The following is a 24,223-nucleotide window of genomic DNA, read 5'->3' on the forward strand; positions in this document are numbered from 1 at the left end:
TGTAGAGTTGTAATTTGAGTCCCAAAAGGACAGGAGAGCAAGACTGGGGCAGAAGTAGTATTTAAAGAAATAATGACAAAAATCTCAAAAAATGATGAAAGACATCAAGCCACATAAAGAAAAAAAATAAATTCTAAGCAGCAGAAATCTAAAGGAAACTATACCAATATATTATAATAAAGCTTCAGAAAACCAAATAATGGAAGTCAGAAGACAATCAAATATCTTCAATGTGCTATTATACTAAAAGAACTACTATCCTAGAGTTCTATACCAAGCAAAACTCAACTTCAAAAAATGAGGTGAAATAAAGACATTCTCAGGCAAACAAAAACTGAGAGAATTCATCAACAGCAAACACACATTAAGGAAATACTTCAACTAGAAAGAAAATGATCCTAGAAGAATGCACAGAGATATTGGAAGAAGTGGAAAAATGCAGAGTCAAAACACAGATCAACATAAATGAGTATTCACTACACACAACACTACTAATATTGTCTTGTAGGGTTTAAAATATAGAGAGAATTTAAATACAGGACAACTGTATTAGTTTTCCAGGGCCACTGTAACAAAGTACCACTAACTCGGTGGCTTGAAACAACAGATCTATTCTCTCACAATCCAGAGACTAGAAGTCAAATCAAGTTGTCATCAGGGCCAAACACTCTCTCCCTCTGAAGGTTTTAGGGGACTGTGCTTCCTTGCCTCTTCCTAATGTCTGTTGGTGGCTGGCATTCCTTGGTGTTTCTTGTCTTGTAGATGCGTCACTCTAACCTCTGCCTCCCTCTTCACGTGATCTGTGTATCTGTGTCCCTATTCCTGCTTCTTATAAGGATACCAGTCACTTGATTAGGGCACACTCTAATCTAGTATGATCTTGTCTTAATTTGATTACATCTACAAAGACCCAATTTTCAAGTAAGATTACATTCACAACCTCAAGGGGTTAGGGCTTCAACATATATTTAGGAGGGACACAGTTTAACCTATAATAACAAAAACATTAGCACAGAAATTGGGAGGGGAGTAAATGGAGTTAAAGTGCTCTAATTCCATGATTTGTCCAATAAGTTGTAAAAGTGGCAATTTGTATTAGACTTTAGTAGATCAAGTATGCATCTTGGAATCTAGGATAAACACTTCAAGAATAGTATATGAGCTCTAAATCAATAAAGTTAGCTATTATTCAAAAAAAAGAATAGTATATGAATGTAGTGCTTCTGACATGATATATGTCATACTTTCATTATCATTCAATTCAAAACACATTCTAATTTTCAATGTGATCTTCTTTGAAACATGGGTTATTTGGGGATAATATATCACAAACAAAGTGGATCTATTTCAAGAATGCAAAGTTGGTTCAAGCTTTGAAAATTAATTAGTTAACAGAATAAAGAAGAAAATTATAACCATCTCAATAAATATAGAAAAATCATTTGATAAAATTCAATACTGATCCATGAGGAGCGAACCTTAGAAAATTAGGATTATAAAGAATTTCCTATATATTTACAAAAATCCTAATGCAAACTATCATACTAAATGGTGACGTAAAGTTTTCCCATTGAGATTCAGCTGAAGGCAGGAATTCTCTTTATGATGACTTCTGTTCAGCACTGTACTAGAAGTCTGAGTACAGTAAGGCAAGAAAAATGAATTTACAAATATCCCATAGTTCATCCGTTTTATTCCCAGGAATCATATATGCCTAACAAATACGTGCACGTGCACCTAATAACGAATACAATAATCATAGCAACTCTATTTGTAATAGCCAAAAACTAGAAGCAATCCAATTGTGCACCAACAATAACATGGATAAATTATGATATATTAATACAATCCCATAAGCAATGAAAACTAACTACTGCTCCATGCGATAACACCATTGAATTGTATAAGCGTGATATTGAACAAAAGATGCCACCCTGAAAGGAATATATTATATTATATTATATTATATTATATTATATTATATTATACGATTCCATTTATATAAAATTCAAAAACATACCAAACTAAGCCATGGTGTTAAAAGTCAGAATAGTGTTATCTCTGGAAGAAAGAAAGGAATGGTACTCGGAGGTTACACAGAATACTAAAAACGTTCCATTTCTTGATCTGAATGGTGTTTACGTGAATCACTGTTTTCATCATGCTGTGCAAGTTATGACTTGTGAAGTTTTCTGCGTGTATGTTATACTTAAATAAAAGTTTATTTTTAGAAGCTTGATGACAAAAAGGAAAATTAAAAAGGGAAGAAAGCATAGTTACAGTAATAAGCACTGACAACTTACACCCTGACAAGGAAGGAGACAGAAAACCTAGAATAATAGACTGATGAGCTCAAAGTGAATATGCATAATATGAGGCTTATTTAGTGCAGGAGAAAATAGCCTTACCTGAAATACATCTAAGTGTATCAATATATTGCAATGTATTAGTCTTATTATAATGTTTTATAATAAGTAATGTATTAGTCTTACAGTTCATCAGAGAGCAGTTATTTCCAGGAACATCTTACCACAGAGATGGCTAATTCTTGCCCCTAAACCTGTCTTGTTCCTTTAGTCACAAGACCCATAGGTCCAGGGAAACCTAAACTCGTGGCCACCAAGCATAAAGCCTGCCTTTCTCAGTCTCTGCATCTAGGCGGGACCATGTGTCCATATTGTGTATGACTGAATGTGAACGAAAGTTGTGCACACGGCATCTGGGTCATGACCTTGGACACGTGCTCCTCTGTGTCACCTCTGTGCCATGATTACTGGGTGGAGGCCCGTCTTTCAACTCAGGGATGAAGCCACATGTTGAGGATAGAAAAGCCGTCCTAAATGCCCTGTGTTGGCACACCTCCAGACAAAGTGAGAGAGAAACCATCTTGTGTAGGACGTTGTTATGTCTAAACCAGACAGCCCACGTGGGATCATTACCGTTTAGTTTCACTTAACAGACGACTGATCAAAAAGAAAACAAAAACCTCAGCTAGAAAGGACATTTTTAAGACAATTAGGTAAATTTGAATATAGAATGAATATTAGATACTGACAAATCATTGTTCTCTCCTTAGGTGTGTTAATTGTGTTGGGGTTTTAATGGTTGTTCTTAGATCCATGCAGACATCTTTATGTAATTGCTAATGGTTTGGTGTGATATGAGCATAGATAGATAAAGCGAATATGCAAAAATATTCATGATTGAATATGGGTGACAGGTATACCGATGTGGTGGTTTTATTCCTTCATATTTTCTGTATGTTTGGAATCTTTCACAATAAAAAATTTTTAAAATAAAAAACAAGAAAGACATTTTTGATAGAATGTAGCGTGCACCTGGAGCTATTAGAGCACAGAGGCAAGGCCCCGACCGCAGCATAAGAGAGTCACTCTCGGAAAGTCTGTGGACGCTTTAACCAAGCAGATGTGTTTGCCTTGCGCTGCCGCCATTGTTCCTGGACCAAGCATGTGCCCTCTTCTTGCTGAGAAGAGCTGGCAGACTGCGGACAACTTTGTCAGATTTCTTCTGTAACTCGCATCAAATGGCAGAAACTAATCGGAAGAGATTATCCTACAGACATTGCTTTAAGCTAACAGAGTGGGTGTGTGCACCGTTTAAGGCCCTTTCTTTGCACACTGTCTAATATGCTTGCCCATCATCTGTGCTCTCTATTGCACACTGCAGTGCCGCTTATTTTAATTGTGGACTCGACAGCTGCTACCATCTTCCATACAAATGTTATTAGAGTAATAATAACAATAATGCTCTTTTCTTTCTGAGGTTTGCAAAGCCACACTTTAAAAATCAATCTCTTAGTATAAAATAAATAACAAATTAAAAACATTTAAAAATTAAAAAATAAAGTCAATCGGTTAGAAATCTAAGGAAACTAGAACATAGATAACAGTGTGCAGGAATGAAACAATTAAAATCTCATCAGTGTAAGCTCTATGTTAAGATTACATTTATGGAATTTTTTTTTCATTTTATTTATTTATTTATTATTTTTTTGGGGGGTACACCAAGTTCAATCATCTGTTTTTATGCACATATCCCCATATTCCCTCCCTCCCTCGACTCCCCCCACCCTCCCTGTCCCAGTCCTCTAAGGCATCATCCATCCTCGAGTTGAACTCCCTTTGTTATACAGCAATTTTGCACTGGCTATCTATTTTACAGTTGATAGTATATATATGTCTATGCTACTCTCTCACTTGTCTCAGCCATTTATGGAATTTTACTTTAGTTAGACTGTGTCTAACTATCTGTCCTGGGATCAAAGTCATTTTTTCCCATAAGAATACATTTCCAACCCCTAATGGTAACAAAGCCAAAAATACAAGTTTGAAATAAATTTTATTTATTCATCCTTCATGTTAGTATCTGTGCTGTTTACTCGTGTTTAGACCTATGTTGCATTGTTTACATTTATCAGATTAAGAATTTGGAATGTCGAATGTCACTTCTCTATGACTGGCCAGATTTTCAGTTAATATATGTGTGTGTATGTATATATACATATATACATATGGCAGTATTAGTCAACAATGTAACTAGAAATTGTATGAATTGATATATAGAAATTTTAAAACAAAACACCTGACTATCCTGTGGAATATAGAAGGCCAGTTACTTGGACCTCTTACATTCAGACTGAATAGAAAATAATTACTGTAGAAACACTACAAAATGCCAAGGGTTTCTGTTCATTTTTTATTATCAAATAATAGCATGAAAAAAGTAGGAACTCTTTTATAAAGGAAAATCATACTAAATCATGTATTTGAAAGTAATGATTTTTCTCTTCTGTTGCTTGATTTCAGAAAATTCCGATTGCAATATCACAATACTTTTGTAGGAGTTTCTTTTTTTAAAAAATAGATGAGTGGGAACCATTTATATGTCTCTTCTTACAGCTGAAATAAAGGTTTCTTTAATGACCATATAAAGAAATCCAAGATATTAGTATTAATGACAGAATGATTGGGTAACTTTATAACTAGATCTTTTATTTCAAAACATTTCAACATTACAAAACAAAAGTATTTTAAAGTTATGAAAGATTATAATCTCATTTATGGAAATGTCATTAATGATCCATTTCTTCACACAGGTTAAAAAAAAATACTATTTTAGGAAGTCAAAGTATTCAGATTAGGGCTCCCCTGGTGGTGCAGTGGTTAAGAATCCGCCTGCCAATGCAGGGGACATGGGTTCGAGCCCTGATCCGGGAAGATCCCACACGCCGCGGAGCAACTAAGGTGGTGTGTGCATTACAACTACTGAGCCCACGTGCCACAACTACTGAAGCCTGCATGCCTAGAGTCTGTGCTGCACAACAAGAGAAGCCACCGCAATGCGAAGCCAGCGCACCACAATGAAGAGTAGCCCCTGCTAACCACAAGTAGAGAAATCCCGTGTGCAGCAATGCAGTCAATAAATAATTTTTTTAAAAAAAATATTCAGATTAAAGTTACTGGGTGCTAAATGTTTCAGGCTCAAATAACCCTGAGAAATTACCATCACACTCTGAAATGGAAACAAACACCGCTACTGGTGATAATCCCATCATTAGATTTCAAGAAATTATAGATGAGAATTTTCTGTAAGTGTTTTTAGCTCTAAAATACAGTACTTTGCTAAAGAACAAGCTTTCAGGGTGCAATTCAAACCCTTCATCCTCAGGCTAGTCAGTCTGGAAGGACACACATAAAATATTTACAAGATCTGTTTCATGCCAACAAATTGCTCCAGAAGATGAGAAATGATGACTAGATTGTTCTATCTAAACCACTGCCTGTGCAAGGAAACTCTTTTAGAAGCCTGTTTATATTCCAGGTCCATAACTCACTGTTCAGAAAGTTTACACTGTGATGTGCCAAACAGCCTTCTGATTCATTGGATTTAGAAACCCATTAGTGGCTAAAGGAATCACAGCGTTAACCAGAAACACCCTGCATTTTTGTTATTCTTCCTTGCAGATCACATATTCACATCAGCTTCTGGATATTGTTTCTTTATAACCAAATACGAGCAGTTTACTTGATAGTTCTTCTGAGCTCACAGAGAAAAAGAAAAATTAAGTAGAACTGAAGAGCTTTCCGGCAGTGGTTTCTTTCCAGAGGAGCTCATTGTTGTCTGTACCTAGAATATCAATTTTCTTTCCTCTCTTATTTTACAGGAATAAAATAACATCTCATCTCTAGGCTAGAAGTAATTTGTACTTGGGATTGTCTGTCCAGCACTATTTCAGTTTGAAACACTTGGGTTTCTGTGGGGTTTTTTTTTTATGTAGAAATTATATTTCAACAAAGTGACTTTCAATCCCTGCCTAAATATATGGAAGTGAGGGAGGCCACCACCCTACCCTGGTGATGAATGTCACCTCATTCATCACCAGAGTAGAGCCACATAAATTGGCAAGCTAGGCAGTGTCTGCTTCTGTCCACACATCTCCTCGCACATCCCTCCGATGCAGCCTTAGTCCTGCACCCCCCTTCACTAGCTACTTCATCATTGCGGCTGCTGGAATTGTAGAAAGCATTTAAGGAATTTTACAGGCTGGTGAAATTATACTGCAACCTCAGTTTTAAAAAATATATCTTCCAGACATTTCTTCTCTCAAAGTTTTAATTAATTATATCTTGAAATTTTATATTTCCTTTTAAAATGACTCATTGAAAACTTAGACTTAATAATCAAATCATACTTTTCAAGTGGTATTTAAACCCTTTGGATCAAGTTACCATGAAATACTGTGCTTAAACCTTAGATTTCTTCTTCAAAGGAAAGATAATCCTTTTGTTGTTCGTATATTCCAGGGTTTGTTTTAATGTGAAAAATCAGTGCTTGGCATATAGGACTGGATCCTGCCTATCCCCCTAAACCCCCCTTTTTTGGGTTTGCAGAGATCAAGAAAACACAGGATGTGTGAGTTACGAAAGCAATAGGCAGTCAGTGCAACTTCTTAAAGGTAAGTATATAAAGATATTGCAAATTTGCCTTCTTTGCAGAAAAATAATGACTATAATATGTAGATACATCTTTAAGAGCCATCAGAGCATGGATTTTTCTCATATATCCTGTAGTGATTAATTTTCTGTTAAATATTTATCACTTTCAGTTTTTGTCATCTCTGTTGTGTGATAAACTTTTTAAGAATGAGAAACAAAGAAATATCACATCTTTACTTTTTGCCCTATAGCCTCATCCAATCCTTGTTGATGGACAAGTAAGAGTGACTGAAATCCAGAGTCACTTCAAATACCAAAAAATCAATTTTCCACCTATACCAGTACATTTTAATTCCCGTGAGCAACAGATTATAAATAGTGTAACAGAAGTCATTCCAGTTAAGGAGACTGCAGAAGCTCTCTAGTTGTGTGTCTTTTAAATAGTGATGAAAGGGAAGATTAGGAACTCTGGCCTCTGCTACTCAGTTGATAAATGACTTTGCATCATTTAACCAGTCACTTCCTACATTGCCTCATCTTTTTCATGCTGATATCAACATGTAAGTAATTGAGGACGAGTTCAATGGCTTTCTGTTTTGTAAGTGGTTGTGTTTAAACTCTTCCCCCAAAGAGCTGATGACAAGGGGATTTTTGGTCAAGGAATCCCAAATTTTTGGTCAGTATCCTCTAGGATCCTTTGTTGCCCTCATCCATGACTAATCTACTTATATGTCTTCTTGCTCTTTTTTTATGACTAAGCTTTAGGTTTGCTCCTTGATTTAAGAATAAAGTTACAGCCACCCAAACCCTAACTTGCTAGTATTCTATACTCTGCTGGCAGAAATGACTCCTCCTCTACACAGCATGCTGGCCTTTCACGGTCCCACTAGCTATCCACATCTGTGTACCAACTTTTCAAGTTTTCTCTGATTGCTCAGCTATTCAATTGTTTTCAGCTTGTCTCTCCCTAGGTTTTTCCTCATCATCCTCTATTTTTCTGAAGGTCACCTACTCTTTTACAAGTCCTCTCTCACCATTTCTATAGCTTCATTATCCTTGAGCTTCCAACCTCTTAAAACTCAGCCATAAAAAGAAATGAAATTGGATCATTCGTAGAGTTGTGGAAGGACCTAGAGTCTGTCATACAGAGTGCAGTAAGTCAGAAAGAGAAAAACAAATATCGTATATTAATGCATATATGTGGAATCTAGAAAAATGGCACAAATGAACCTATTCAGGGCAGGAATAGAATCGCAGATGTAAAGAATGGAGGTGTGGACACAGTGGGGGGAAGGGGAGGGTGGGATGAATTGGAAGATTAGGTTTGACATAAATACACTACCATGTATAAAATAGATAGCTAGTGGGAACCTGCTGTATAGCACAGGGAGCTCAGCTCAGCGCTCTGTAATGACCTAGATGGGTGGAATCGGGGGCTGGGAGGTCCAAGAGGGAGGGAATATATGTGTACATATAGCTGATTCACTTCACTGTACAGCAGAAACTAACACAACTCTGTAAAGCAATTATAGTCCATAAAAAAAAATGTGATGGCTACCTCTTCCTATTCCTCTGAGAACATTTCTTCTCAGACACTTCTCATAGAACATTGGGATTGTAAAGGAATTTATTCCAACCACTTCATTTTAGAGTGAAAGAAACAGAAGTCTGTAGAGACAAATTACCAAAATTCACCTAGAAATCAACCACAGGCTAAAATGAAACTAAAGGTTTTTTAATTGTAAAGAGCTGGAGAAGCCAGCCCTGGATTCACTGATATAATCTCTGCTCCTGGAAGTCTTAGAGTTTTATCTACACCAGGATTTATTTCTTCCCCGTTGACACAGCCCTGAGAAGGGTGTCACTAAAATGCAAAGGATGGGATCTGAAATCTGCAACAGACATTAGCAACCAGCACTTCTACAGCTCAATTACCCTTCACTTCCTGTAGCCAGAAGGGAATTATATTCAATACTGAATGTGCAGATGAGTTGGAAAGGGGGACATTTTATTACATACAAAAACAAGGATTTTTTGTTGGTGGTGGTTTTGGTTGGAAAATAATGTTCTGAATCCCCTCATGGGATATTGAATAACATAATTTTGGCAAAAGCTTTTAGTCTTTGTTGGTCTTCCTCAGTCATTATTCTGCTTAACTATATAGTCACAGATTTGTTCACTGAGCCTCTCTGTGGGAAATTCTTTGTTAGTTTTTTTTTTTTTTTAACCCACTCTGTTTTGAAAAGTTCTATGTTTCTTGCGCTGCCTTACTTCTGTCTTCTCAGAGCCTCCATCCCCATCTGGGGACACCTTTAGGATGGACCATCAATGTGCTCTCAGAATATTTCTGAAGCCTGTACTGGGAGCAAAATTTCACTTCATCTGGCAGTGAATGACTTCTGTAGCTCAGTTATCTCCTGAGTCTGGTGTGTCTATTCATGGAAAATGGTTTAAAGTCATCGTTCAGGTCTCATTGGTATTCACGACCATTCCTTGGTGACTTGTATTATACATCTGTATAGGATCTCACGGTTTTCACATCATCTTGCTTGCACCTATGAGGTAGGTAGGGCTGATATTATCTCCACTGTATAGCTGAAGAAACTTCATCTCCGTGAGATTCAGTCACTTTCCTAACGTCACTTAGATAAAGTGACAGAGTGAAGACTAGAATCTTAGCCTACTGCCCACGCTCTTCCACATCACTCTGCAACACAAGCTTTAAGATTGCATTGGTCTTATTGCTCCCCCCCACCCCCAGCTTGTCTGAAAGGCAAATACACCACACATTTAGAAGTAGGGCTAGAAAAAGCCATTTTCATTCACACACAAAAAGGAGTCGGCTACTGTGAGACTCTTAAGATTTCTCCACACACCAAAAAAGATTAAAGTCTTATTTCCAAAATTGCTAACTTGAGTGTCAATTATTGGTACAAGCCCAGAAAATCAAAGTTCAGTCTCTAGATTCTTTACCTTTTTTATGCGAGTCACATGTCTATGCTACGACTGAATAAATCCACGCCGTTGCACTTGGAGTCACAGCTCTCAGATGAGACACTCTCTTTGTTTATTTCTTTGCGAGGAACGTGTGAGAGTTCTGCTGTCTGACTAATGGGCAGTGCAGGTGGGTAACACCACAGGATGCTGCAGAAACAGAACTTTCCACGGGTGAGAGTAGAGAACTCTGGCAAGGCCAAGTCATGTCCCACCTGCCACATGAACTCTCAGACTTGCTAGGAGACATGAGGAATCTAGGATAGAGAATAAAGAGGGAAGAAAGATCGCGGGCAGAAGTGGGACTTGTTACATATCACCAGCAATGTCCTCCAGAGCATGCAATTGATTAGGACCTGGGAAGACAAAATTGCAAGCATGGGATATTGAGTTCATAACTGGCAAAAGTTCTTCCACTTATGAGATACTCTCGTGTATTATATTAGGACTCCTAATAAAGGACTTGTGATAGAGTCCTTCCATGAGCTGATGTGTTCACACAATACTTATGTTCTGAATAGTCCAGATTGGATAACTTGAACATGGGCTGTCTTTCCAGCCCTCCGCTGAACCTTCCTTGGGACCCTGATGAGAACTTTCCACAACAATTTCTCCTTCTGGGGCCAGTTTTTTAAAAGTGAAGAGTCAGTATTTAACAGCATAGAAAGGAGGACTAACATTTAATACTCTTTAACATGAAACCTTGCTAAAGGAGTTTTGAAAGTCTAATGATTAAATTTTCTGATGTCAGTGTTTTCTATCTGTATTATATATATATATATATATATATACATATATATATATATATATATATATTCCTTCCATATATGTACTAATATCTTTCTCCTCTCAACCCTCAAAGTGGCCAAAATTCTTCAGTCAGTTGAAGTTTCCTGAATCTTTGTTTCCTATAACTTCCTTCCTCCAAAGGCTGTCAGCCACCCTGTTCTCTGTCTTCCCAGCCTCACCCTGCTGTGCCACGGCTAGTTTGTGTGGGAGGAATAAAAAGACCTGCGATCTAGACTTCACCATGCCGGGTCAGAGGTATTCCACAGTTTAAAGGAGACTACGTGCCTGTGCAGTTGTCTCCAGCTCCAGCTCCGCAGAGGAGGGTAGAACGTGAACATCTCAGGCTGAGAAGTCTCCTGCTGAGGCTCCTAGAGAAGACTCAAGCAGTAGCAAACAGAGAAACAAAAGTTTCTCTTCTTTATTACATTTGTGTGCATGTTACCTGGTATATTTTAAATCTGGGGCACATCCTAGATATTTAATGGAAAAGATAATTAGGTACTACTTGAGTACCATCAAGAAGGAAATGAAGGGTGTGAGCATTTAGAAACAAGTCATTAAGCTGGTTGTCTCAGACTCATTTTGATCTCCATATTTAAGACCAGAAGTAAATAGTATCCATGACTGGCTAGTGAAATAGCTATGCTGCTTAGGTGTCAAAGAACCCTGCGCATCACAAATCGGCATTAAGAACCGTAACTTAAACAAGCACACAAGTTACAGATTTGAGTTAGAAGGAGAGAAAAACGAGTAATTCTTTCACCCTGGCAAAAGATGAGGCAACAGCAAATAATTTCCTCCCTCCTGTTATTGTCCATGAGTATGATCTAGATCTGCTATATCCTGGTCTTAATTTAAGATTAATGTGAAAGAAAGACTCTGATCATCTCTACTTTATATTGCTATAATGATGTTAGCATACGCACAGTCTGTATTCTATTTCACCATGCATTGCCATTTTATCTTTTGTTCAGGACAATAATATCCACATCTAGAGAACACAGGATGCCTGACGTGACGCAGCCTGCCTTCCACCCAGGAGAAGACGCCAGTAGCAAGCGAGAACATGGTTTCCCTTACAAAAGATAATTCCTCAGGACTTTCCTGTAACCATTTCCTAAAGAAGGAGATAGAGTTTGTGGACAAGTTAAAACATTTGCCTTCTAGGCTGTTATGAAGAAAAACATTGGTCAAAAGTAAAACCATCACAGTTTTCATTTTATGCACATGAAGTTTCCCAATCACTCATTTCAGTCTTTTATAGCCTGCCCAGCTGTTAGGTCTACAATTTCTGCCATTTCTGCAGATGCATTTTCCAAAAGCACATATTTCAGGAATTTTGAATCTTGTGGTCTGTCTGATTCTCTACACTTGGAATCTGTCTCCTGAAATCATGTGTTAATCTGGAATGACTGGAAGTAAGAGATGAAGTTTCTATGGAGTAACTAGTTGGGAGTTTTTAAACTTGCCTACACGTAACTCAAATTCAGCCAAAATAATCTCTTCCACCTTGTGATACTAGGTACAAAATCCCATGGATAGGAAATGCCAAGACTGTTTTAATTAAATAATCTGATAGAGCTACTTTTTTTTTTTTTTTTTTTACAATTCTCACTTCTTATGCTTTGGCGATCTTATTCTGTACCCATCGAGAATACAGAAGTTGAAAAACTAGTGAACTTGCTCATTTTTAAGTTGACCCTCTTTGTAGGCAGAAGGTATGATTGCTTCAGTTTCTGAGAACAAATCCTGTCTATACCTGGTAGCCCAGCTTAATTTAATTTAATTTCTGTTTATTTATATAACATATGCAGGAAGATGGGGCATTTACAGTTTTAGGATTGAGAAGGAGCAAGAAAAGTGAGGATCTTCCCCCAAAATACTCTGTTTAAAAAAATAAAGAAATGCAAAATAACCCAAAGATCCATTAGTGGTGAGCACTGAGCTTTGTTTTATTATATCCAAATATCACGGGCTAAAAATACTTTATTTTTAAAAAGTCATGTGCCGAGGGACGCAAACTTATACGTATACCAATATTAGCAGCATTATTTGTAAGAGACAAAAGGTAAAAACAGCCCAAGTGTCCATCAACAGATAAATAGATTTTTTAAAATCTGGTATATATACCCATACCAGATTTTAAAAATCTGTGATTCATCCATTAGAAAAATAAAATGCTAATATGTGCTATAACATGGGTACACCTTGAAAATATTCTGCTGAGTGAAATAAGCACAAATATCCTGATTCCATTTGTCTGAGGTACTTAGAATAGGCAAATTCTTAGAAATGGAACATACAGTAGCGTTTACCAGGGGCCAGGGCAAGGGGAGAATGGGGAGTTGTTGTTTAAGGAGTACAGAATCTCTGTTTAGGATGATGAAAAAGTTCTGGAAACAGTGGACAATGTTGTGAATGCACTTAAAAATAGTTAAAATGGCAAATACACAAAACTCGAGTAAAATCAGATTAGTATTTCCAAGAGGGGGGAAAAGCCATATGCCAGTGTAAAGCATCTGAGAAGACTTAATTGCTTGACAAAATTGTCATATACTTTTTGGCTCGAGATAAAAAGGATTCACATTAACCCCTGTATAATGATGTCGCACAGATATTTTTTAGTCACCAGGCCACAATGATCACGTTATTCCCTCAGCCTTTGAACAGTTAGGAGTAGATGTGTACCTTTTCAGACAACTCTTGATAACACCTTATGTCACTTTGAACCATTACGTATGATCTTTGAATCATATGTTGGCTAAATTGTGTAGGCGATTCTTTCTCATAGTTACCATAGAAACTGTGTAGTCATGGTGTCTGAGGAGACAACAAGAGCATCTGAGAGTGTACAATTAAAGTTAACTTATTTCATGGTTCATAATCTCTCCCAGCTGCCTCCTTTTGTGATTATCATGTTCACATCGGGAGTATAAACATACAACCCAAAGGGCTCTAGGAACTAAAGCCAATAAGCGATCTCACCCGTGCAGGCGTCCCTCCCAACCTCCTTCCCCCAAAGATCTGTGATAGAAACACATAAAAGAAACGGCATGTGAGCCTCAGGTGTTTCCAATTACTCCCCTCGTATGAGCAGAGGTTTCCTAATCCAAAACATATTTCAGCTCAAAGAGTCTCTCTTATATTTGAAGATCATGTAGCTTCAGGAGAATTTCATCTACATATCTGATTCACTGACACTTCATCAGTAATAACTCCTCTGAGCTCTTCTGTAAGAGCGTGTCCTCTCTGGGTGGTCGAAAATACGGTGCATTTAAGTATTGCTTATTTTTGTGAAGCGAACTCTCAGAACGTGTATAACCTTTTGCTCTTGCAAGAAAAAGAGAAATAAATGTTCCAGTGTGGTAGATTCCTTGTCAGTGACATCACCACGGAGTGTTCTAGCACAAGCCTCAACCACCTTCCTGCTCAAGGACTGTCAGTCTGTCTAGAGCAGTACAGGAGGGGGAAGATAGCCCCATCTCTGCTGGTATAAATCATAACAACTGTCTAAATGTTAATACTCAGGCAGGACTATTCAGGGATTACAAAGAAAGAATGTGGGTTTGGAGTGTTTTGTTTTCCTGTTTTCTGAGTGAAAGGTAAAAGTGATCCTTTAGACTTCAGCAGCCTTTGGTAGCAGTGAACTTTATCTCATGGTCCCAGAAACTTGTCTCTGCAGGTTGGCTCCAGCACTCTGCTTACAATCATCTTACAGAAGTTGTGAGGGTATTTTATAAAGCATCTCAATAGCGAGCATTCTTAAATAATATTCACTGTTTAGGGAAACAAATTCATCTACAGATGGATGAACTACATGAATTACAATGAAAATAAACCCAAAATTTTACCTACTGCTGAATATGCCCCCAAATAGGTGAACACGTTAAGCTCTACCCCAGCACTTTTCCACCCCCACCCCCCCACCGCCACACACACACACACACACACACACACACACACACACTTACTTTATTATTTTGGCAAGAAATAGTGAAAGAAATTGTGAAAGGATAAACTGTTCTGATGATGAAGTGTTTTTGGTTAATTGCCAATGAGCTTTGTAGAGGAATCCAAATTTTCAGATCAGTATCAGGGCTAGAGTTCTTTCTGGGGATAAACTCCTATTCTTGGCACTTAATCCCACATTCAAGTAGAGGAGGCGTTAGAATCTAGCCATCTGAGTAAATTTCAAAATGCGTGGTAACAATATAACTTTGTGCTCCGTTAATGTAAATGGTTACCACTCAATTATCTGTTTACAAAAATCCTGACTTGAGTATATCTATATAAACATATAGATATATACATAAAATATAGTAGAGCCATATTCTTTGGAATACATTACATGACAAAACACATACAAATAGAAATTTTATTTTTAGAGGAGTTTTATTTTCCTAATATTTTATTTTTCTTAGGCTAAAGACAGTTTCAGCAAGTTGGATGCCATGAAAGTTGGATGCCATGAAATTTCACATAAGCCTGTTGTTTATATTGATATTTTACCACAGTATGAGACGTAAAACTTTTGGAATTGTTTGAAAACCACATTGTCTGTTCTAAATAGGTAGTGTTTGTGTCTGTATTGTAGTCCTGAGAGAGAGGGGAAGAGGTTTCTCTAAGTATGAGGCCAACAGGATTGCCAGGCAACCAAATTTTGCCTTAATATCAACAGATTGCAAAGGTGAATAATAATGCTACCTTCTGTCTGCATTACACATTATGTTTTGTATTAGGCAACTAATAATAATTTTAGGTCTAGAAGGAGGAACATTGTAACCATGAGCAGAAGTATCATAAGAGCTGCTTCTCAAGCTCATGGGTCATACTTCCTGCTCTGCTGAAAACAGGGGGACCCCAGGGGCCTCCGGGACGCATCGGGTGGGGAGACACCCACTCCCCAGATGGTGCATTCACGTGGCAGGAAAATTGGTGCTGACTGCTCTCCACAAGGCAGCTTGGGCTTCCTCATACAAGTTACTTAGGTTCCAAGATCGAATGTCCTAAGAAACAGAAAGTGGAAGCTACCAATGTCTCAAGATCTGGATTCAGAAAATGACATAGCATCCGTCTGCCATGTTCTGCTAGTCAAGCAGTTACAGAACCCGCACTCAAGGGGAGGGGACATAGACACAACTTCTCCATAGGAGGCCTTATTTTAAAACCACCGCTGTGGGACTTCCCTGGTTAAGAATCCTCCTACCAATGTAGGGAACTTGGGTTCAATCCCTGGGCCGGGAAGATTCCACATACCGAGGAGCAACTAAGCCCATGCGCCACAACTACTGAGCCCACACCCCGCAACTACTGAAGCCCGTGTGCCTAGAGCCCATGCTCTGCAACAAGAGAAGCCACTGCAATGAGAACCCCAGGCACCGCAACAAAAGAGCAGCCCCAGCTCATCACAACTAGACAAAGCCCTCACACAGCAACAAAGACCCAACACAGCCAATAAATAAATAAATAAACTTATTTTTTAAAAAAATAATAAAATAAAACCAATGCTATGTATAAATCACCAAGAAAAAAACATACTTCCTTTTAACTTCATCTTGCCCTTTTAATCGTAACTGGGCATGTCTGCCCTGATCTTGGAAAATTAAGTACATCCCCAAGTTCAGTTCGTGAATCCTGATGTTTCAAAGAATCTCAAAGAAACAGGCAAGAAACTGTGTGACCTTACCTTTAATTGGGGTGTATTGTCAGTTTAACTGAAACAAGGGAAATCTGTTTGAAATATTGCCCTGAAGCAATAATTAGCTCTAGAGACTATAAATTACCTCAATTTCTTGCACCATCTTTTTTTCCCCAGATCTTTATTGGAGTATAATTGATTCACAATGTTGTGTTAGTTTCTGCTGTACAACAAACTGAATCAGCTGTATGTATACATATATCCCCGTATCCCCTCCCTCTTGAGCCTCCCTCCCACCCTCCCTATCCCAGCCCTCTAGGTCTTAATAAAGCAACGAGCTGATCTCCCTGTGCTCTGTAGCAGCTTCCCACTAGCCATCTATTTTACATTTGGTAGTGTGTACATGTCAATGCTACTCTCTCACTATGTCCCAGCTTCCCCTTCCCCCACCCCACCCCCCATGTGCTCAAGTCCATTCTCTACATCTGCATCTTTATTCCTGCCCTACCACTAGGTTCATCAGTACCATTTTTTTAGATTCTATATATATGTGTTAGCATATGGTATTTGTTTTTCTCTTTCTGACTTCACTCTGTATGACAGACTCCAGGTCCATCCACCTCACTACAAATAACTCAGTTTCGCTCCTTTTTATCACTGAGTAATATTCCATTGTATATATGTGCCACATCTTCTTTATCCATTCATTTGTTGATGGGCATTTAGGTTGCTTCCATGTCCTGGCCTTTGTAAATAGTGCTGCAATTAACATTGCGGCACATGTATCTTTTTGAATTTTGGTTTTCTCAGGGTATGTGCCCAGTAATGGGATTGCTGGGTCATAGGGTAGTTCTATTTTTCATTTTTTAAGGAACCTCCATAATGTTCTCCATAGTGGCTGTATTAATTTACATTCCCACTTGCACCACCTTTCAAAAACCCCTTAACATTTTGTCCTCTTCCTTAAATCACTGAAATCTATGTAAATTGGCTGGAGATATGTCTTGAAGGGCTTGTAGTTGTCTGTTGAGCCTGTATTTTGCAAGCTTATTTTTCCCTGTCATGAATTCTTAATCACTAATTTTTTTGAGCATCTATTATACACTAAGCATTGGAATTTTTCAAAATACAATGTGTGCTTTTATGGGAGTCATATACCAGTGGGAAAGATGCTTGTAAATAAAATAATCAAAGAAGTACTACAGGGACTTCCCTGGTGGTCCAGCGGTAAAGAATCCATCCTGCAATGCAGAGCATGCGAGTTCAATCCCTGGTTGGAGAACTAAGATCCCACAGGCCGCAGGCTAACTAAACCATGTGCCGCAACTGCTGAGGCCCCACACCTCAACTAGAGAGCCCACATGCCACAATTAGACAAGAGAAGACCCGCACACCACAATTAGAGAGAAGCCAAGGCACCACAGAGAAGAGCCCAGCCACCACAGTGAAGATCCCATGTGCAGCAAATAAATAAGAATAAATTTCAAAAAAAGAAATCTAAAAAAAGAGGAAGAAGAAGTACCACAATAAAGCTAAATATAAAATCTTATGTATTCTTTGGAGAATGAAGAATTCCAGATAGGTGCTATGGAGCTGATTTTAAGAAACAAGTGAAAATGCTTCAAGCAAACAGAGAAAAGGAAGCTGATCACACACAGCAAATAAATGGCAGCCCCTGGGTGGCTGTGAGAAATGGTCCCTCCTGTTGGTGTGCATTTAGAAGATGGAATAAAAGAAGGAACAAGGAGATGAGGCTAGAAAAGTAGATTGAATCAAATCATCAGCTTTGTGTGCTGTGGCCAAGTGTTTGAACTTGCTCCTATATGTTATAGAAGGGAAATGGTAATTTCAGGTTCTCCTTTGGAATCTGGCAGTACATTGGATAGTGACATATAGAGAGAGAATTTATCCCACTATAATATGGTGGGGTTTTTTCCTGAGAAACTTGAACTTTTCCAAATTTGCTTTTTGTAAGACTGGCTTAAAACATTTTTTTTCAATGGGGGAGAAAAACAAATATGGAGTAGAGCATTTCTTGCTATACATATATGTTATCAAATCTAAAAATCACTACATAAATATGGTGGTTGATTACACGGAGCTTTGGCTTTAGAAGAAAGGTCTGTCTTTGCAGTCAGCATGGGCCTCTTAAAATGCTTCTCACTTTCATCACCTGATAGAGCAAAGCGTGCAAGTACTCAGAGAAGGCAGCCATGGTCTGTGTAAGAGTTCCCCCCGACCCTGTCCAAAAATTCAACGTTAAGGCGCTATCCATCTACACAGTGTAACGCTCGTTCCTTAGCTAGTACAGGGCACGCTGTCCAATCTTCACTATGAAAACATGCTATTGGGAAATTGTTGTGTTCAAGGAGCTGTCCCAGGAAGTGAGGAAGCTACCCTAGTAAGGGGAAGAATCGGAGGTGTGAACCTAAATTGAAAAGTTGACTTGAGCTATTCTAAACCTATGTTTCATAAACTTTTCAGATAAAAACTTCATGGGAGATATTCTAATTTTTGAAAGACTTTTGAAAAATGTCCTAAGATTGATCGAAATGCTTTTCTAAACCTATCCTATTAGTTTTGCCAAACAAAATCTACAAAGTGAAAATTGAACACGTTGCAGCTCAAGATCCCACAATGGCTCTTACTCCCCTATAGTTTGAAATCTCAAGTGAAATCTAAGGTGTGTTAAGTCTTCTAGTTGATTTCTGGTCACATGATGTCTCTCCCTTCTATATTTATGTATGGAGAAGAGGTTAGGAGGACACCACTCTCCTCGAACTTCCATGTGTTCACCAACCAGAAGGTCTCCAAACCCCATCCTCCTGGTATTGTATGGAGGCTTCACCACAGAGGCATGATTGATTAAATCATTGGCTAATGGTAATTGATTCAGCCTCTCTTCCCTCCCTGGAGGTCAGGGTGGAGGAACCCGAAAGGTCCAACCCTCTAATCACATGGTTGGCTCCCCTGGCAACCAGTCCCATCCTCAGCCGGCTTCCAAAAGTCACTTATTAACATAACAAAAGACACCTTTGCTCTCATCACAGGAAATTCCAAGGGTTTGGGGAACTCTATGCCAAGAACGGAAGACCAGATATATATTTCTTACTGTAAATTACAATATCACGCCATCTCTGGGAACTTCTCAAGGATACTCCCCACATAAATGTATATTGCTCTATCAAGCTTCCTTCTTAGCCCCATTTCCTTAGCTTCCCAGCCATTTCTTACTCCACCCAACCACCACCTCCACAGTTGACTTCCCTGTTACTTCTTTTATGGAAAGTTACGTCTTTTTTGTTAAATAAAGCCAATCGGACTTCCCTGGTGGCGCAGTGGTCGAGAATCTGCCTGCCAGTGCAGGGGACACGGGTTCAATCCCTGGTCCGGGAAGATCCTACATGCCACGGAGCAGCTAAGCCTATGCACCACAACTACTGAGCCCACACCCCGTAAGTAGTGAAGCCTACACACCTAGAGCTCTGCAACAAGAGAAGCCGCCACAATAAGAAGCCCATGCACCACAACAAAGAGTAGCCCCCACTTTCCACAACTAGAGAAAGACCACATGCAGCAACAAGGACCCAACATAGCCAAAAATAAATAAATAAATATTTTAAAAAATTATAAAAAATTTTGTGATTTCTCCCTTTAAGTAAGTAAATAAATAAAGCCAATCATCTTCCAAAAGCAACACTGATTTCAAATTTATTAATGGTAATTATTTTTATAGAAAGAAGAGGAAAATACAGTTATTGAGCACCTACCTGGTACCACCCACTGAACTAGATACTTTAAGCTCTCATTTCATCCTCAGGCAACATCAGCCCCCGACATCAGCAGTCGGCTGGAGTTTAGTTGCAGCTGCTTTGCTTACATCTGGCCAACTGTACAAGGGTTTACTTCTGCCAATTGTCTACTCTATTTCACTTTCACAAAGGCATGCAACTTTGCCTTTTGATGCTCTGTAGTGCTTGTCAAAGGTTAGTCTCTAGAGCAGTTGCATTGAATCACCTGGGAGCTTATTAGAAATTCATCACCTTAAAATCCCACCCTAGACCTACTGGATTAAAATCCACATTTTAATTCTATCCCTAGGTGGTTAGTATGCACACTGAAGTTAGAGAAGCACTAATTAGAGTACTCAGTATATTTCTAGGATCATAGAAACTTCACAAATACTTGTTCATTAATTTCTGTATTCAACTAGGACAGCTGGCTCAGGGTAAGAGGATGTTGATGGCCCTATATCTGCCTCCGCCCAAAAAAATCAAAACAGTTTAACAATGAGAAAAAGAGAAAAGAAAGGCTTAGTTCTAAACTGAAGCTATTCACAAAAACTTAAAAAGTGATTTTCATATTTCTAGATCCCTTCCATAGCCCCATAATATATTTCCTTTTTCCCACACTTTTGTAAATGCTTCATTTTTAAATTTTGTGAATTTACCCATTCCATCTAGATAGTAAATTTGTTACTTCTGTTTGTTGGCAACTAAAGAATATACATCTAAGATCTGTGATTGCCACATGTTTTAGAAATGATGTCCTTGAAGGAAGTATTACAGTTTAAACTTCACTTATGTTAGGAACATTTTATGAACATAAGTAAATACTCTTTGAATTGTCAAATGGAGTTTTTGCTAGTTCTTTTGCAACTAACAAAAAACTCTATAGATGTCCATCATTATCCAGTGTTTCTCTGCTAACTGTGGGTTTGTTTATTTTTTGCAATCTTTTTAAAAAGAAGAGATTAGAAAAAGTATGGGATAGCGTTACATAAGAATAAATTGCACACTACAGGCTTATTCAAAACCTTTTTAAATGTTGAACAAAAGGGGGGATGTGGAGCAGGAAGCTCAAGAGGAGATCTGCTGAGCTGGTTTTTATTTAAACTCATATACTTTTTTAAAAAACTAAACTTTCTGGTTTCCTTTAGATTTTATCAGCAAGGTTTTCGCAGGCTCTCTCTGGTATAAAAATAAGCTTAATATACTACTTTGAATTCAAAGAATAAATTTATAGCCATATCATAAAGATTTTGAAAGCTAGAGAGAGAGGTACTCTGGGAATCAGTACAATCTTTAAATCCTGGTTTTTTTCTTCTTTTTGTTTCTCAATAATATTGGGATTTCTTGTGTAATTTTATCTTAAGCATAGTATATGTTGCTTCATAGTCTCCGTAAACTATTTAAAATGGCCATTGGGTCGAAGCTCATAATTTATCTGTTCACCTGTGGGACGTTTAAATCATTTCCCAAATGTTTCCTGTTATAAACAATGATTCAAGAAGCATATTCATGCATATTGCTTTTCTACATGTTGGATTTTTGGGGGTGTCCAAAACATGCTAAATTAAATTAAATTAAATTAAATTAAATTAAATTAAAATAGAGAGAAGAACTTAACTTTAATTGAAAATTCTAATTGGATAAAATATGAATATTTTCTAAATGACCCCCCCCATTCTCAACCTCAAAAATTTAAAAAAAAAAAAAATTCTGGAAGAAAAACTCAACAGTAACTACCCAGGTAACTTAAATACACTTGCTTTTTTCTCAGTAATGACCTGGCAAGTTTGAAGTTAATCCCCTTCTTGACTGAACTTTGCTTTGTGTGAACAGACACAGTCTCTAGGGTTCATACAGTTAAAGCTCTGGGTCTTCCAAGTCTTATTTAGCTCTTCAGATTATTTATGTCAGCAGAGAAATATTTTTACCAAATGGTTAAATGTTTAGAATTCTAATTCATAAATTTCAAAGGGTTGGGCTTCCTAGGTGGCGCAGTTAAGAATCCACCTGCCAATGCAGGAGACACGGGTTCGATCCCTGCTCCAGGAAGATCCCACATGCCGCAGAGCAACTAAGCCCGTGTGCCACAACTATTGAGCCTGCGCTTTAGAGCCCATGAGCCACAACTATTGAGCCCATGTGCTGCAACTACTGAAGTCCACGTGCCTAGAGCACGTGCTCTGCAACAAGAGAAGCCACGGCAATGAGGAGCCCGTGCACCACAACGAAGAGTAGCCCCCACTCACCACAGCTGAAGAAAGCCCATGCACAGCAAAAAGGACCCAAAGTAAATAAATAAATAAATAAATAAATAAATAATAAATAAATAAATTTTTGAAAAAAATTTCAAAGGGTTACTACCAAGGAACTTCAGCTTCACCCGTTAACTGTTCATTCTTAGAGGACCACACTGGTATTTGTTATACCCACTTTATTCTCTGCTGTTGGTCTTTCATTTGTAAAATGGTGTCAAAATCCAAGGGAAAAAAATCTCAGACAAGTGACAAGCAAATGCTCTAAAGTTAAGAGAAAAAGATTAGCAAATTGTATGACAATAGTTTTGCAAAGATACTGTCACTACTTTGAAAACCTTAAAGCTACGTTCCCAGACTGGATGTCTGAGATGTAAGCACAGGCACATTCGGAAGAACAACGTGGCCTGGCAGTGTTCTCTTCTGTGAACACAGAACTTCTGAGCTCAGGATGCTGTTGACAAATGATAATTAATTTAATTGTGAACAGCTGTTTCCTAAGCCTGTGCCTTTTCAAGTGAGGGAGCTGAACATAAACACAGTCACCAGCCAGGCGCTGGGCGGATAGGGCTTCAGAGAACATGCTGCACTTGCTCTGGAGACATGAGAGGCACATCTTCTGAAAAAAATGTAAATGTGATAGATTCCACTTTGCTTCCTATTTCTTCATTTTAGGAGGAACCACTTGTCTGTACCTCCTAAATCTCATTGCTGATTCTCACTTGGGAACATGAGCAAAGGATCTATCCAAGATGTAACTGATTTTGTCGGTAAGGAAAAAGAGACAACCCCAGATCACTCTCAAAAAGTGTAACAAGTCAACAGAGAAGTATTCATAATTCTTCATCATGGCAGTTAGACTTAAGTCCTGGGCTTTAATTTTTTTTCTCATGAAAGTAGATTGTCTTAGAACTTCAAGATTAATGATCTCTGATGACTGCAAAAAAAATGTAATTAGTGGGAAATATACAATTAAAGATGATGGAGACACTGAGGCTGTTGTGGTTCTGGGCTCAGTGTACAGTGTTACATTATTGGGTCCCCACATTATCTCCTATTGAGACTCAGCCAATTCATCACTCTACCTCATAACTCAAGTGTGTACTGATAGCAGCTGTTTTACCACCTGCACTTTAGAGAACGTGGAATTCTTCGTTGCTATTGTTGTTTGTCTTTGTCCCCATTTTAACTCTCAAACTTATTCTAAAACTTTTCCAAATTACTGCATTTCCATCTACTCATCTACAATCAGCTCTCTTCCATTACTACAAAGGAAAATACTGCTGAAGAAATTTGAGTTGCAAAAAAAAAGTATTGCTTGACTTAACGGCCTTTAAATGGAAACCCACAGGAATTTACTTTCAATCGTATACATACAATATAACATAAGTATCAGAATATATATATCTATCAGAAGAAGAAACGATGTGTTAATATATGTTAGTGACTTAAGTACATATCTACTGACCTAACTTATTAAGTAAACTAGGTGGTTACTTAGTTTTGAATTAAAAGAAGTCTTGGGAAATCTGGCTGCTGAAGAATCCCTCTACTGTCATAACAGTTACACCAGATACCCTTTTAGAGTTTAAAGGATTTCTGTTGGGATTTACCTATTGTCTATCCAGGTACAGTTTAGCCATAAGGCCAGCTTGATTTCAAATAACTATTCTATTGTCTCTGAATCATCAACATTTCTCCAAAAAAAAATGCAACATTTGTGCCCAAACTCTATATCCCAGATTGCACAAAAGTCTGGAAGTGATTTACAAATGTCAGACCAATTTTTTATTTAGAAAATAC

At 38.0% G+C, this 24,223-nt stretch overlaps 1 protein-coding gene across 1 annotated transcript in view; it reads left to right on the plus strand.

Moving 5' to 3' along the window:
• The window catches only part of LMNTD1 (lamin tail domain containing 1), a 53,695-nt gene extending 41,380 nt beyond the window's left edge, over nucleotides 1–12,315 (plus strand). The window contains exons 9-10 of the mRNA XM_057702087.1: nucleotides 6,909–6,976; nucleotides 11,714–12,315. Of these exons, the coding sequence (XP_057558070.1) occupies nucleotides 6,909–6,976; nucleotides 11,714–11,721 (76 nt within the window). The 3' untranslated portion in view covers nucleotides 11,722–12,315. The remainder of the gene's footprint in view (nucleotides 1–6,908; nucleotides 6,977–11,713) is intronic.
• Nucleotides 12,316–24,223: the final 11,908 nt, after the last annotated feature.

The sequence above is a fragment of the Hippopotamus amphibius genome, chromosome 12, assembly GCF_030028045.1.
Source record: "Hippopotamus amphibius kiboko isolate mHipAmp2 chromosome 12, mHipAmp2.hap2, whole genome shotgun sequence".
Classification (NCBI taxonomy): Eukaryota; Metazoa; Chordata; class Mammalia; order Artiodactyla; family Hippopotamidae; genus Hippopotamus; species Hippopotamus amphibius.